The sequence below is a fragment of the Arvicanthis niloticus genome, chromosome 15, assembly GCF_011762505.2.
Source record: "Arvicanthis niloticus isolate mArvNil1 chromosome 15, mArvNil1.pat.X, whole genome shotgun sequence".
In the NCBI taxonomy this organism is placed as follows: domain Eukaryota; kingdom Metazoa; phylum Chordata; class Mammalia; order Rodentia; family Muridae; genus Arvicanthis; species Arvicanthis niloticus.
The window spans coordinates 40025843-40042853 of record NC_047672.1 but is presented as its reverse complement, the minus strand read 5'-3'; the positions used below and the strand labels follow the sequence as shown (position 1 = coordinate 40042853).

Below are 17011 nucleotides of genomic sequence, written 5' to 3'. Positions count from 1 at the left end.
ATGTCAGCTTCCTGATTTTTAGAGCGACTACTGGCTCTCTATATTTTAATATATATGCGAGCAAAATTCCATTTGGTTTGGACCACCTTCTTCTCACAAAAAGCATGCTCTCGGTACAGGTATGCTCAATAGACAAATGACTACGGCAGATGGCACACAACAAAGGTTTTGACCAAATAAGACGTGGCTTGAAGGTGACAGATGCCAGATGAAGGTGATTACATGCTAGGTCACATTTTTTTTACAGCAGTTTTAGATTCACAGACAAATTGAGAGGAAGGTGCAGAGATTTTTCTAGCACCCCCTCACACATAGCTATGAATAGAGCATGCTAAGCCTCTCCCTTACTTCCTAGCAGTCATGGGCATTTATAATTGGGGAGAAGCCCTCACTGTCTCCTAAAGCAGACGAATGAAACACACTGTTCAAGGCTGAACTTGCTCAGGGACACATTAATGGGTTGTTTCCCTTTTTAAGATTTCCTTATCTTACTTCACATGTCAGTGTTTCTGCCTGCGTGTACACGTGTACACATGTGAATGTGCATGCCTGGTGTCCGTGGAAGTCAGAAGAGGGTGTCAGATTCCCCTGAACAAGTTACAGATGGTTCAGGTTCAGAGTCACCCTATAGGTGCAGGGAACCAAACCTTGGTCCTCTGCAGCACGAGCATCCGAGTGCTCTTAGCCATCGCTCCAGCCTCAGCACTGAGTTTTAGAGCAGGACCTGTTCACTTACACTGGTCTGGGTCTGGAACAAGAAAGAACAAGGTACTCCAAGAGACAGAAAAGTTAGCAGCAGAGACACTTTGCAGTCTCTATAGTGCTAGACTCCAGGAGCTTGCTACAGAAGAATATGGTCTCTAGGGTTGGTCCCAACATCTAATGCTGACCTTGGAAGGAGCAAAGATATCACAACCACAAGCTCATTCCTGACTTGTGTCATTCCGTCTTACTTCTAGCCACTGATAGCACTGCTTTGGGTCTGTTCCCACACTTATCAAAGTGTCATTTCAGGCTATGTGAGCCTCTCAAAGCAACAAGAAAGAATTTTCGTTTAGGAGATATTAATTAGTTCAAAGCACTGAACTCATAACTAACTGTCCTTTATAGTCCATTAACAACCCCCAGACCTATGCCAAGAAAAGTACAAACACAAGAACTAGCTGATGAAGCTAATTTAACTATGTGCATTTAGAATTATGTGCAAAATAAGAACTTGCTCTGGTCATCACACTTGAATGACGTATTTAAAAATCCTCAGGAGACGGAGGTTACAGATCATCCTGCTGAACTGCTGAACTTAAGAGTATACAGAAACAAAATGCAAAGCAAACAAAACAAGAGTGTGGCATGTTTTTTTTAGAATACAAACAATCTCTTGTTTCTGAAGTCTTCTTACCCCACAAGCATGTAACTACTTAGAAATGACGCTCCGTAACGTCACATTGGAGAGAGTCTAATTTTTCATGTCTTTACAAAAGCATGTATAGCAACCTTCAGTTAACTTGGTTTAGTAATCATGGTGCTTGATCAACTCTGCTTGACTCTACACAACTGTAAGAAATTAAAAAGAGCTGTTTGTCCATCCACCTCGACTTTGGGCACCTTTGATAAACAACTCTAGGAAGTGACAATTAAGAATAAGACTAATTATCTTGAGATTGGAAAAACAACCTGTTTTCTCCTGTAGCACAGAGTTAGCAGAATGCCTCAGAGCAAGGTGCTTTTGGGAGGGGCCTTTGGCTGAAGGCAGCATAGGCGAAACATGTTTTCATTTTTAGGTAGGGAAAGGCCAACTGAGTATTTATGGGCATATCCTTTAAAGATGCTTACCAATACCTACATTAATACGATGGACATCTACCAACAACTATCAATGTAAATAACACACTACTTCATATTGCTTTAATGTCCTAGAGTCATACCTAGACAAAAAAAAAAAAAAAAAAAAATCAAAGCAAAACCACAGTTTAGTAAATTCTTCATGTATACTACACTTAACTTCATACAGGAGAAAGTTCTATTTTAGAATTCCTTTTTTTTTTTTTTAACTTAGCAAGAAAAAGTCATTCTCTGCATTTTCAAAATTTTATTTTGAAATGCATTATTAGACAAATATGCTTACCCCAGTAAAAAATAAATATTAATATTTGGCATAATTCCAATATGCCAAATCTACAAAAATGTATATAATAACTACTAAATGTATAAGTAGCGATTTGTTGACTACAAAAAATGAAAAGGCTAAATATGATTTAGTTTATTTCAGCCTGGTACTTAGCTTTCCAAAACATTACAGGTATGATGGCACCTGAGGCCGGAAGATAGCTTAAAACCAGTTTGAACTAGGAACCAAGAAACTCCCCCAGCCCCCAGAGAAGGAAGTTGGGGGGGGGGGGGTGGAGAAAGATAAAAGCTGAAAAAAAAATTAATGAATCAAGCATCCTCTCCTTTAGCCGTTATTGAACAAACAGGTTATAAAATAAATTATAAAAAAAATAAATAATTATTTTCACTGGATTAAATAAATATCTTACCTGCTACCCGCATTTTTGCCTTCTTACTCTCTAGCACTTCTCAGAAAGAAGGTCCTAAAATCAAAAGGAAAGGCAAACACCATGAATTATACAATGAATATTTCTCCCTTAGATTGAGGTTAATTTAGGATAGATATGTGAAACCAGTTAAGTAAATACCATGCCATTTGTAAGTACTCTATGAATAATAGTGTTTAATGAAAAAAAAACATCATCACTGGCCACTCCTTCCCCTGGGCCATTAAAAGAAGGCAAAAGAACTTGCCTGAGTCTCCTGCTGGCTGTGTCCTTTGCTCCCCTGGATAATAAGCAAGGCCAGGAGCCATCATCATACCTGAGCCTACAGAGGGTGACTAGGACCCTCAGAGATCACATATCCATGAGGAACTTGAAACATTTACATTCAAACACTGGTACATCAGGTCAATAGCTCTTTACCAAGTAACAGAAACCATTTGCAGAAATGGAGTTTAGATAGACCAGTTCATGCCAGTACAGGACATATAAGAGCCAAAGTTAACCTGTAAGCCCCACTGGCCCAAAGACAGATAATACCTAGAATGCCGGGGGCTATGGCTCTTGGGAAATAACAAACCACAAGTTTGTGTGCCTTTAAACAAGTTTGTTTGCACTGATCAGCTTGATTGGAGGTGGGTAGGAGGTGCATAGGCAGGAAATAGGTCAGGATGCATGCTTGCACCTGATTGGACCTAAGAGCAAATGTGGTGAACTTCGAGTTTTGCCTTTTTAAGCCTCTGCAAAATGTGGGCAAATCTCTAGAAACCAAGCATGGACCTAGCCAGAGTCCATCCTCCTGGCCAATATTTAATTAAATTTGCTTCAAAGTTAGCTCAAAATTGTGGTAGGGGTCTTAATCTCGCTGGTGAGACTAACAAATTATGTATGTCATTTTTTATAACATAATTTGGATATCACTGGTGTAAGCATTCACAGCAAACTCTGAATAGAAACTATTCTTTGATATTATTTTACCAACTGGCAACATATGCTTAAAAAAAAAAAGTAAAGAAAAGACATGTGTGTGCTTTTCCTTCCTACCAAATTCGAAATACATGAAACTTAAAATGGAACTGATAAGTAAGATTTGTATGCCAAAACCACACCCACATTCAACCAGACAACTTCAATCAACATTTTGTAAAGGAACAGAATTCAAATGGTTTTGTGTAACAGATCCTATTAATCAGAAATACATTATGTCTCTGACCTCTTGCTTACACACTGTGGCACACAGGTTCCCAAACACAAGCATGTACACACACTAGCACACACACATACACACACATACTGATTTAATAATTCACAGATAGTCCCTCTTCCCCCCCAAAAATGACCTTTCCCTAAAGGGCACTGAAAAGAAAATCCAGTTTTCCTATTCATTGAAAAAAAGCAGTCTGGTAGAAAGCTTACATGGTCCCAACCCCCCACGTCTTCAGCTGGCTCCCATTTTTCTTCAAAAGCTAACCTGAAGCAAAATACATCAACACTTCAACTGAGCTGTTCACTATTGGTATTTTTTTCCTTTGTTATCTATGTGAACAACATCTATACAATAGCCAAAGTCAATACTATCTAGTTAAAGTCCTTAGGCACCAACCAGAATTCTAAAAGAAAAGAAGGGATTCTGAAGTATTCACGAAACTTCACATAATGGGGAGGAGGGGACGGGTGGGGGAGCGACTCAGCTCCTCAAAAGAAAACTCCACCGAGTTCTAAATCCTCTTTTGGCTTCCAGTAAAATAGAACTCTTCGTTCACAACACACACATGGCCTTCCTGCCCCTCTCGTATGCCAAATAATTTCCCTCCTGAGTGTGGCCTGGGAAAATCTTTTAAGATGTGATAAGCAGCTGGGTACCAGACACCTGAGGTGCTATTTCAGCTTCCATTGCCGGGGGAGATCACACCTGCATAATTAGTCAGTCGCCAGCCTCCTGCTTGGCCTTCCCAGCAATTCTGCTTCTAAACTCCTAACAGGCAGCTCTGTAAGCAACTACGTTTGTGAATACAATTTTTTTTCTATTAAAATATCTTAGGGAATTAACATTTAGAAAATTTTCTCTATTAAAAACCTCATCAAAATGCCTCGATCATTAACACATCTTTAATTAATTTCCTTAATTAACTTTCTTGCATCTTTAATGATGCAAAAGTGTAAATCTGAAGAACAGGAGTACTGAAATAGATTTTAAGGGCAAAGTAAGACGAGTGTTTATGATGCGCTAATTCCAAACCATGCCTGACTGTTTAAAGAGCATTCGAAGACACAACAATCTGAGGTGATGGAAGAAACAGCACAGGAAGACGTCAGGCAATCAAGAAGAGATAGGCCCAGAGACAACAATAAACCCAACAGTAAAGGAATAAAAAAGCCTCAGCTAAAGATTCAGAAGGCTAGTCTTCAGGCAGCAAGTCAAAGAATATAAATGTTCTCTGTCCTTAGTGAAAGGTGGGATACAAAAATTTGAACTAGTTTCCAAAATCAGAATATTAGTAATAAAGAGAATAGTCTTAGCACAGATCAAAATGCAAATATTCTCCAGCACTTGGGAGGTGGAGACAGGCAGATCTCTGAGTTTCTACAAAATTCCAGGATAGCCAAGGCTATGCAGAGAAACACATTGTCTTTAAATAAGAATGCTAAATGAGAGATGCTTATGTCACCTGAAAATACAAGCAGGAAGGCCACACTGCCCCCTACGTGAAGAACACTGACCCAAAGTATGTGTATACTCAGGGCCTGAGAGTAAAGAAGAGAGTCTTAAGGTAGGAGCTCTGGGAACCAAGCCCAGTTTTCTGGATGTTTTAATTTAAACAGTTCTTTGAGCCCAACTACCTAGATTGGTTCAATTTAATACAATTTTCTAACTCAGTATTGAGCTGCTATATAAGAAGGACCTGTCTAGAATTCATTAAGATAAGAACCAACACTAACAAAAGCACAGGTCACAGGTCCAACCACAATCCTCATTCCTTCATTATAACACTGTTCTGTATCAAAGAAACAAGCCAGAAAAACAATTACCATAAAAACAACTGTCTGGCCAGCCAGTCCTCCCACCACCCAGCTAGTCTAGTAGTCCTAAGTACTGTGCTGGCCTTACAGAGGACAAGGAGGTTCCTAAAAGCAGGAAGCCTGTTCCATTTCTCCCCACTGCACACCGATGTCCTCAAGACCTCGTTGACAAAATACCACGTCAATCAATTTGGCTCTGGCAAATTGCTCTGGGAATTGCTAATCTCTGCTGCAAACTAGCCACTCTGGAGATTTGTCAAACTGACTTAAGTTTGAGTGTTAGAAATCCTACTCAAGACAAATATGATGAAAGAAAATATGCATACAAATATATATTATAGCATAGTGCTAAAAAATTTAATCCAGACAAAAGAAAATATTATGGATTATATTTCACAAAATAGAGAGCACCATTCATCTTATTCCAACTTTAATTCAGTGCTGGCCAAATAACAATCTTAACCAAACCAATTAAATTCAGACGGTTCCAATATTCAAGTAGGCTGGGGCTTTTCTTTTGTTAATTTAATTTTTATTTTATGTGTATGGATGCTCTACAGGTATGTCTGATCATTTGTGCATGCAGAGGCCCACCTAGTTCAGAAGAGGGCATCAGATACCCTGGAACTGGAATGACAAAAGACTGTGGGTTTGAACCCAGTTCCTCTGTAAAAACCAAGTGCTCTTAACACCCCACCCCACCCCACCCCACCCCCAACCCAGCCACCAGCTATCTTTCCAGAGCTGGAGTTTTCTAGAAACTACATAAAAACAGGTCAAACTACAAAGCAATATCCGTAAGCCCAGTCTGTGAAGGCGAATTCCACCCAGATAGGGCCTCAAGTCAACACCATTCAGTAAATTCAAGAAAGGACCCTCCTGGATGATTAGCATCTGAATCTAGACTGAGGGAGGTGAAGTACCTTCCTCCAGTGGGGCTCCAATCCAGACCTGATGTGCCAAATGTATCTCCTCAGACATAAATGTTTCCATACTATAGCTCCTGGCCCTAAACTCCTTCCCACAAGGCAGGATTTAAGAATTATCTAATTATCTGTTATTATAGACTCCAATTTCTCTTTCCCCTTGCAAGAGGCAGAAACCTAACCTACCTTTCTGTGTCGATGCTAGCCACAAATGTCTGACAGGTCACAGGACTCTCTTTAGTCCTGACGCCTGCTGAAGAGCCAAGATGAATTGCTGGGGTTCCCCATTCAGTTTGCTAGCATTAGTTCATTTCCTTTCTGCCCAACCACATTTCAACACAGCGGCCCATGCTTCAGTCATGCCTATGGAATGAAGTCTCACAAAATCCCACACAGGACAGAGCCCAGAAGGCTCCCACAGGTTAGAACGCTAGGGTTCCTGGGGAGTGGTACATCTAGAGAGGACAGGGAAACTTTGTTCCCCTTCCCATACCACAACCTCTGCATCTGCTCACCAGTGTCATTTCTAATAGCATGAATTTGGGGAATGTTAAGTAGAAACCACTCAAGTTACTTGAGCCTCAGGAAGTGGTTGTGGGGCCCCCAGTTCATAGCTGGTCCAAGTCCAGCAGACTCATATGTAAAAGAGCAGCCTGAACTTGTAATTGGCATCTAAACAGAGAGAGATAGTCTAGCCCTCTCCCACTGACTGCTGTCTCCAAATAGATCAGAGGACACCCACCTGGAATCTGCTGCAAAAGTCCTTTGTGTTCTGGTAGGGAGAATTCCCATCACCCTATGAGGACACATCTTTTGTATTTATCGTGGTGTCAGAGTAGAGGAGGAAACACTGGCTTTTCTGATAGGGAAACTCTGCTCTCTGCCTGTCTTTAGGCTGGAAAAATGCTACGCTGCACAGGCACACTGTACTATCAGGTCTGCTGGATGGCAGCTTTGCCAACTGCAAAGCCTGGATCTCTCAGCCTCTGGAGCTATGTGAGCCCATTTCTTTTTCCAGTAAATTGCAATATATATAATAAATCACATAGCCACAGAAATGAATACCGCTTATTACATAGAACCTTTATCTATCTATCCGTAGACACACACACACACAAACACACAGGCAAATGTACATACCTATCACCTCTACGCTATTTATTTTTTTCAGGTGAACTTGAACTGATCAAGGCATTGTCAAGATTAGAAGGTAAAATACATTTTCTTCCTCTGAGCATTTACTATCCAAGAGGAAAATGGGTTTGGTACTGAGAGCGACAGAAGTTACATTTAAAAGAGTCACTAGGGTAAGCTACTCTGCTAAATCTACAAACAAAAGTGCACTGCTAAAAACAAGATTCAAACAACAGGTACAGTGGTGCATACCTTTAGGCCCAGCACTGGGAAGGTAGATCTCTGTGAGTTCAAGGCCAGCCTGGTCTACATAGTGAGTTCCAGATCGGCTAGAACAGCTAAAACTAAATAGGGAGATCATGTCTCAAAATAAAACAAAAGTTGCAGTTCCATACAGCTCGATACATGTGAGTATTGCCAGGCAAAAGCCCAGAAATTTTCTGTATAAAAGGTGCTCTAGCATCAAGTCCCACAATTTTTACTCCAGCTGTACACCCACATCTGGATGGAACAAAGTTGGAGGGTGTAACTACATGGCAACTTTTGGATTTTATTGTTTTTCTTCTTGTTGAGATAGGGTCCCGTGATGTAGCCCTGGCTGCCCTAAAACTCACTAAGTAGACCAGGCTAGCCTGCAATTCAAGAGATCAGACTAGCTCCACCTGCCAAGTGTCTCCCAAGTGTACCAACAGGTCTAGCTCAACTGTGTTCCAATAAAGTTTTATTTATATGGACAACAAACTCTGGGTTTCATACCATCTTCATGTTTCACAAATTCAAATTTTATTTCTCAACTTACTCTGGAAATATGAGTCTGCCTTAAAAACTATACAGGCTTATGTATATGATTAGCTGAGCCTCAAGGAGCTATTTGTTTAATTAGAAAACAAAATAAAATAGAAGACTGAAAAATACAGATGGCTTCTAAGGAAAGAGTGTTGACCAAACACACCAGCTATGTGCTTGATCAGTCATTTCGCCAGCGTGCACCCTCCATGGAAGGAAGCCTATACTCCATGAGAAGCAGAAGGAATCTAATTCAAATGGAAACACGTTTACCTTCCTATGGCTGGAGCTGCTTGCTCACAGCAAAGGCGGGAGTGAGTCTAGACAGTTTCCAAACCCATAGCTGAAGACAGAAAGACACTGACAGAAATGGTTACTAAGTTCTGTAAGATTATGGTCATAGAAACAATGTAACAGCACTCTTCTTATGTGCATGCTGATATGCCTTCGTTGAGACAGGCTTTTAAAAAGAGCGGGGTAACTGTGTATCTGATGCTTGGCCAACTTGTATAACCTAGCTCTTAAACACATTTCCTAGGCTGAGACTGACCAATTGATAAAGCACTCGGTATCCATGCATGAGGACGGAACCCAAGGAGAGGCAGATGTCCTGGCTTGTCCTCTACAAGCCAGACAAATTTTGGAAACAAACAAACAAAAAGTGGGTAAGAAGGCTGTATCCATTGGAAAGGAGCATCAACAGTTAAAAATCCAATGTGAGGACTGGGACTCATAAGCACAGTCAGGGTGCCCGCCCACCACGCACAAAACCGTGGCTTTGATCTCCAAGCACCATAAAAATGAGATGCCATGATGCATGCCTGCAATCCCAGCATTTAGGAGGGAGAGATGGAATGGTGGTTTGAATAAGAATAGCCCTCACAGGCTCCCGTATCTGAATGTTTAGTCATCAGGAGTGGCACTATTTGAGAAGGATTAGGAGGCCAAAACAGCAAGAACACACAACTCCTGGCCTCAGGCCTTGCCTAGTTGCGGCACCCATAAAAACAAGATCGATTGGGTGCCTCAGTTTTAAATATTATTAGTAACAGAATTTAAGAGATAGGTTTTAACATAGAGCGATTTTAAAGACTTTAACACTAAATGCTTACTAGAAATACTAACTCAAAAAAGGATTTAATATTAGCAGAACACTTTGGTACAGAATAGTAAAAATACAGATTTTTTTTTAAAAATCTAATCTACACAAAGTGAGAGGGAGCAAGCGAATGGGTAAGAGAGAGACAGACAGAGAGAAAGGGAGAGAGTTTAAAAATTAATGCACATACCTCTAAATCCTAGCACTTCAAAGGTAAAAAGGAAGAGACATACAGTCTACAGGCATCCTTGTCCAGGTAGAGAGTTCAAGGACAGACAGGGCTACATGAGACTCTTCTGAAAGAGAATTTTGAAATAGGCCCAAACTAATAAAAAATAATAGGGCCCTGTGATTCCATTCCTTTTCCCTAACCTAAATAGTTAAACCCAGCAGGTTTGGGCCCAGTTAATTAGTTACAGAGGAGGTGGAGTTACAAGACAAAGGCCTGTTAAAACATCCCAGAAACTGACTGGCCAAGAGAGGAACTACACCCTGCCCCATGGACCGGTATAGTCTGCTGATGTTCAAAAAAGTAAAACAACCAATTGTGTGCACCCGTGCAAAAGTTTCCCCTTTTTCCCACCCCGCCCATATATAAGCCCTAGACCCCTGAGACGAGGGGTCAGTCCCTCTATCCTCTATGTGAGATATGGAGATATGGACTGGCCCAGAGCTCTGATTAAACCACCTCATGTACATGCATCAAGTCGGTCTCTTTGTGTATCTTTGGGGGTGTGTGTTATCCTGAGACTTGAGTGGGGTCCCCTTCTGGGGAGTCTTAGACCTTTCACTTCCAAAACCCAAAACCCTACAAAAGGAATATGAAAGTTATTAAAAGGAAAAAAATTAATGATAACCTAACAATTAAAAACGTTTTTTAAAGAAACAAGTTAATCTTACATTTTGATTGGAGGAAGAAAAAAAAAATTAAGCACAACAACAAATTTCACTCCCACAAAGTGGTACTCCAAACAGGAGAATACAAATTTATTCTTGAATAACTTGAAATAATGAGTCAGTAGAATGAACAACTCCATCAGAATACTGTTCTACTGAAAAGTCTTGGGAAGGGTGGATACAGATGACCCACTCCTGGCTGCTTTGGTTTGTTTGTCTGGGTCAGAACTCCAACTGCTAGCTCCTGACAACACCTCAGTTTCCCACCTTCAGAATGCTGGGATTACTAGCATGTGCCACCATGCCCCATCTCTGAATTTATCAGTTATCTGAATCAACATCTTATGACTTTTCTTCTTTTGTCTTCAGCAGTACAAAATGCAAACTGATTTAAAAGAGGATTAACATCTAAATGTACGTGGAAACACTTAAGTCCAGGGTGTTCCTTAACTTCCCCCAGACTGTTACCCAAGAAATGTAGGAGATGGGGGCGAAACAAGACTGGTGAGACTTCAGTGTCCTCCGAAGCCTGCCATTCATTAACTGTCCTTCTACCTTACTTTGAAATCACTCTTCCTTGCTGGCAACCAGGAAGAATTCAGAAACCTGTTATCTGATCTCCCGAGGCCTGAATAAAGCTCCCTTCTCCTACACTGGCAAACACAGCTCTAAAACCCACGGTCACTACTTCAACACAGGTTGGGGAAGGTATCCAGCCAAGGCCAAGTTTGCCCCAGAGACTTTAATGCAACAACAGGTGCTGAAGCCTGACAGACATTCTGAGTGAGAGCAGTGCTGCAACAGACGGCTCAAGTGTTGTCAGCTTCCTAGCAGAACTCTGGAGAGTGGAGAATCCACAGAGACACCTAGAGTTCTTTCTTTCCTCTCCAGGCACCTGAGCTAGCCGATTACTGATTACTGAAATATGCCAGTTGATCTGCACGCACTTGACAATGTTTTCCAACAAAACACTTAAGGGATTCAAAAGAAAACAGCCTTGTGTTTGTCCTTCAACCTAATACAGCTAAGCAAGTTTTCCCCTCTATGAAGGTTGCTCATTCACAGGCTGGGCTATTCTCCACTGCTTCTCTCTGGCACAGAAAGATGGGTTCTAATCTACAGACACTCCATCAGGGTCCCGAAAGCCATCTGAGCTTTTCCTTTTTTTGAACTCACAGCCAGAGTTCAGGTCTCTTTTGACAGATTGCTGTTAACCTTATTACGATCACATCTCAAAACCATTCCACCCAGGAGGGTATGTGGTGTGTGTAGGCAGGCATATTGCCAATAAACAGGAGGAAATGAAGGCTACTAACTAACTAAAAAGAACTGATAAAAAGCTAGAGGTCAAATGGAACTGCCACACCTACTTAAACCCTGCCTGAAGTAAATATTTCAGTGAACTACAAGACTTTCTATTAAGCCACTAATGCATAAATAAACGGAAATTAGTAGCCGGACTAGACTGCGTGACACCTGAAGAGATCTCTGAGGCAAACTTTAAAGCTCGGCCACCAGTACAATCAATCTTCATTATAAACAGATGTCAGATAAGTCCACCTTTCATAAACTCTTATAGTTTACGTGGTTGAACATCTGAAGAAATGTTAATGTAATTATTCTCTCTCTCTCTCTGTGGTGTTTGTGTGTGTGCATGTCTGTGTGGGTGTGTGCATATGTTGTGCAGGTGTGTGTATGTGTGTGAATGAAACCAGACATCATTGTCAGGTGTCCTCTTCGGTTACTCCCTAGGTGGTCTCTCATTGAAACTGGAGATTCCTCATTAAGCTAAACTGACCAAGCAGAGAGCCCCAGAGATCCTCTGGCCAGCAGACTGAGTGATCTCCCAGCCTTTGATATAACTGGTTTTTATATTTCATTCCAACCCTCACAATAACTCACAATAACATTACATTATAAGAGAAGCCCTAAAACCTTAAGACACCTAAAAAGGTATATTGTTAATTTTAAGGAATGCACTGCGCCTTTAATCCCAGAACTTGGGAGGCAGAGGCAGGTGGATTTCTGAGTTCGAGGCCAGCCTGGTCTACAGAGTGAGTTCCAGGACAGCCAAGGCTATACAGAGAAACCCTGTCTCAAAAAACCAAAAAAAAAAAAAAAAGAAATGCACTGCTATTCCCATTAACAGTTTAAATACAGAGGCTTCTAAACACCTTTGGGGTTTTTTTTTTTGTTGTTGTTGATTGGTTGGTTGGGTTTTTTTTTTGGGGGGGGGGGGGGTTGTTTGTTTGCTTGTTTTTAGTAAAATACATCCTATCAAGTTCTTTGAAGGCCTCAATAAAGTGTTACCCACACCAGGGAGGTCAGAATCACTAGTGTGTCTTTTAACAAGCAAATGTGTCTGCTACTGCTGACCTGCAGGCTCAGACGCCTCAGAGTAGGCATTAAAACCCTACGTGTTTAACAAGCTCCTTTTGGGTGATTCTCTAAGGCTTAGAGTTGAGAGCTTCAGGATTACAGCACACCGACCCACACAGGAAAAGTTAAAAAGAGAAAAAAAAAAAAAATCAAAATGAAAGCCAAGGCAGATCTAACACAAAATCACATCCCAAAGTCCAATTCCTAGGACAGGAATTTTCATTATTTTCTGAATGGAAATGGGGCTGGCAGTCCCAAGGCTGGGTCTGCCAGGTGGAAGAGGGAGGGGCAGGTGGGAAATCTGGAGACTGGGGTGAGGAAAAAAAAAAGAAAAGAACTCCTGTTTGCAATGCTTAGAACAGACTCTAGCTCACACTGTCCCCATGTTTTCTTACAGATCTTCTCTTCCACAGAGCAGCATTTTGTTAAAAAGCCAATAGCCACCTGACAAACTGAAATGATCATTAGATTTCTGGAACCTAGTGCAGAGACCTACAAAATAACATTTAGTTTTGCTTGCTCCTTTAGAATTCCACAGCTGTTTAAATACCTTAATCCTATCTATCCTATTAGGAGAAAGACGGGCAGACAGACAAATATTATCAGGCAAAATGAAAGGGTTCAGAAGGTAAGTGTGCTGACAAGTCTGACAACCTGACTTCAAGGCTCAGAAAGAAAACCAACTCCTACCAGTGGTCCCTGTTCATTTTTGTTTTGTTTGTTTGTTTGTTTTGTTTTTTGAGACAGGGTTTCTCTGTGTAGTCCTGGCTGTCCTGGAACTCACTCTGTAGACCAGGCTGGCCTCGAACTCAGAAATCCACCTGCCTCTGCCTCCCAAGTGCTGGGATTAAAGGCGTGCGCCACCACTGCCAGGCGTACTAGTGGTCCCTGAACTCCACACGTGCACCATAGCCTGCACCTTGGACCCAGCCCCTACATATGAAAAGAAAGATAAAAATTAATTTCTTTTGACAAAAATAACAAAAAATAGAAAAATAAGTTTTACCTATAGGAGGAACAAAATAGGGCATCCACATTTCAGCTTACGGTCTGTTAGAATTTTGTTTTATTTATTTATTTATTTATTTATTTTTAAAGAAAGAAAACAAGGAAGAATGAGAGGGCATAAATTTCCACCCAGCGTGGTGGGATCTTCATTTCCTGTAACTACTTCACATTACACTTGATACAGATTTACAGTTTCTTAATCTCATATTTCAGGATTCCCCTGCCCTCCATTCACACCTAGGTCAAATGTGAAACTGAAGTACACCAAGGTTCATAGAATTCAGCAGCCAAAGCACTCCTGAGAAAAAGTGCTTGAACGGGGTGGTTCTATCTGCCCAAACAGAAAGCTGGGTCAGCAGCCATGGGCACAGAATAGAAAGAAGCCACGTACATATAATTTTGTCAGCTAAAACAATTTTACAAGCTCCTATTTTGATCCTAACCAATGCCCTTCAAAACTCATTCCAAGCCCACTAATTGCAAGTAATGCATGGTGCCATTAGTTTACACAGCTGATCCCAAGGAACTGCCTTAGCAAGCCTGAAGCTGTGAGGAAAATCACCAGGACTCACGTCTGAGGATGCTCAGCCAGCCACTGAACTATATCACACAAGATGCTCAACAGCCTTACCAGGGGAGGGACCAAAACAGAATGTGCCATTGAGAGTCTGTGCCTGACTCTCCGGTCTACATAATCCCATCATTCTGTGCCTTTCCATTGCCACAGCCATAAGGACACAGAATGTCACTGACAAGAGGAACTGCATCTTGCCCTTTAAATTATTACTTCTTCCTACAAAGAAGAAAAAAAAAATTTTTTTTTCGGGTTTTCGAGACAGGGTTTCTCTGTGTAGCCCTGGCTGTCCTGGAACTCACTCTGTAGACCAAGTTGGCCTCGAACTTAGAAATCAGCCTGCCTCTGCCTCCCAACTGATGGGATTAAAGGCGTGTGCCACCACTGCCCGGTCAAGAATAATTTTTTTTTCTATTTTTTTTCCCTGTTGTAGTAAGCGTGATGCTCTTATACCTACGTAACGAGTGACTGACGACAGATGGACAATTCGAGTTCAATGCGTCTAGCTGTAACGAAGTCAACAGAAGTCAACAGCTGGTTGTTTTAATAAGTAGAGTATATGTTTTAAGAATCTATGAAACAAACCTAACTAACCACTTGCATAAAACTAAAAACCTAGTAAACTGCTGGAGAAGTCACCGGATGAGCAACCTCCAGAAATGGGGTGAGGGACAGCAGGGCAAGGGATGCCAACTTACCTTTCCTGCCACTTTCCTGGTTAGTGACATCAGGGACGTTATTAACTTTACTTCTTCATTAATGGAGATTTCTCTGTGCTCCCTAAGGCACTGTATGAAAAATAATGTTTCCAAAGACTTGGAAAATTTAAGTCTATCAGTGGTCCTTTCAGGAACGCTCAGGCCGTGGGGATTCTCCATGACCATCCAACTTTACTTACTATCTCAAGAAACTTGTATTCTAATCTGTAAAATCTGACCTGTGTGAGGAGTTGTAAAAACTAAATATGCGATAGGAAATACTGGGTTACTCTAAGATGGTAAAGATGCAAATTAGAGACTTCGTATACATGTATTTCTGCCTATTAAAAAAAAAAAACAAGGCAAAAGTTCTATCAGATAGTAGTTCTATATTCTAGGAATTAATTGTATAAATTGAATCTGATGACTTCCCGCCAGCCACAGCTAGATGGGTCGGTCTCAAATCGTTCTCTGTCACTCATTATTAAGTATAAGAACGCTGACCATCATGCATACTACAGCTGTGAATAACAGCAGAAATAAAAATAAAATGAACAGCGCTCATTAGAGGCATCGAACACCTATGTGTTCGCTGGCAAAGCTGGAGAAAGCAGCTCCAGCTGGGCAGAGACGCAAACTTTACGAGTGCGTCAAGGCGGTCCAGCACAGAGTTCGAATCCATACGCCCGTCCATCCCATCCAGTTCTCTGAGAACACTCAACCTGCAGGCTTCCGACCACAAGGGGCAAACACCCGGCTTCCAGGCGCAGCCCGAGCCCGGTGGCGGCCGCGACCCAACGCCGGATGCAGACGCTGCTGAGCGGCCCGCGATGCTCCGCACGGCCGGGCCCCGCAGCAACCCAGACCCGCATCGGGCTCCGAGGCAGCGGGCTTGGTGCTCTGCTCCAGCCTCCACGCGCCCAGCCGCGCCCAGCCCCGCCGCCTGCCCGAGCCTCACCCGTCTGCGGTCGCGCCGCCTTCAGTTCTGACGGAGGCCGACGGGAGGTGCCGCCACCGCCACCGCCGCCGCCGCCTCCCGAGCGCGCCGATCGCGCCGGTCGCGCCTCGGCTTCCTCCGGCTTTGCCTAGCGCCTGCCCGCGCCGAGGAGGAAGCCCGCTGATCCCAGGCCTCCTCCCACGCTTCCCGCCGGGGCCAATGGGCCGGGCAGCCGTGGAGCCGCGCACGCCCCCTGGCGGTGGAGGACCGAACCGACGCTGAGATGCTGGGAGGAAGGGCCACAGCCACCACGATCCCCCGGTCGGGTCTGCGACTCAATCTGGACTTGCCACGTGGGAGCTGCCCGGTCCCCAGCTAGGAGTTGAATGGCACCCGAGGAGGAGGGAAAATGTGTCAGCGCCTCCCCCCTTCAGTCACACGCACACAGAATCCCAGCCTTTCAGGCGGTAATTTGAAATGACCAGTCCCATTCTAGAATTGATTCAGTCTAGGACCATAGAGACTCTTCACTTGACTCCTGCAAACTAGGTAACTGATCATAAAAATCCTCTAAGCAGGGGAGTCATAACGAATTCTGCAACTCTGAATAATCTATCCACGGGGAAGAGTATTGCTTGCATGCTGCATGTCAATTTCTTCTTTCAAATTATTAGCAGTATGAGGAATACTTTTCTCATCTGTTAAGAACTTAATCGTTTATCAAGATTTTATGGGTAACTGGAAAATTAACACAAATTTTACTACGCACAATCTAAGAATACGATATTTCTGGTTTCAAAACCGTATGTGAATAGTTAGCAGCTGTTAACTTATTTCTTTGGAAATCGGGATAATTTATGGTAGGAAAAATTAAATTGTAATGAAGTAATACGGTTTGATTAGAACAATTATGTTATCAAATTTCAACTTTCCCCCCAAAACATAAAACACACAACCTAAAAAAGAACTATGAATTAAAGGACTATGAATTCTGGTGCTT

The 17011-nt window shown here is 42.2% G+C and overlaps 1 protein-coding gene across 2 annotated transcripts in view; it reads right to left on the bottom strand.

The window, feature by feature from the left end:
- Nucleotides 1-16264, bottom strand: part of Fam3c (FAM3 metabolism regulating signaling molecule C) — a 50963-nt gene extending 34699 nt beyond the window's left edge. Inside the window, exons 1-3 of one of the 2 annotated variants that reach the window (XM_076913660.1) lie at nucleotides 16033-16227; nucleotides 14834-14882; nucleotides 2538-2591 (exon numbers count right to left, since the gene is read on the bottom strand). In XM_076913660.1, the coding sequence (XP_076769775.1) occupies nucleotides 2538-2550 (13 nt within the window). In that variant the 5' untranslated portion in view covers nucleotides 2551-2591; nucleotides 14834-14882; nucleotides 16033-16227. Of the gene's footprint in view, nucleotides 1-2537; nucleotides 2592-14833; nucleotides 14883-16032 lie in introns of both variants that reach the window. The other variant, XM_034519528.2, reaches the window with a different exon arrangement.
- Between the last annotated feature and the right edge of the window lie 747 nt (nucleotides 16265-17011).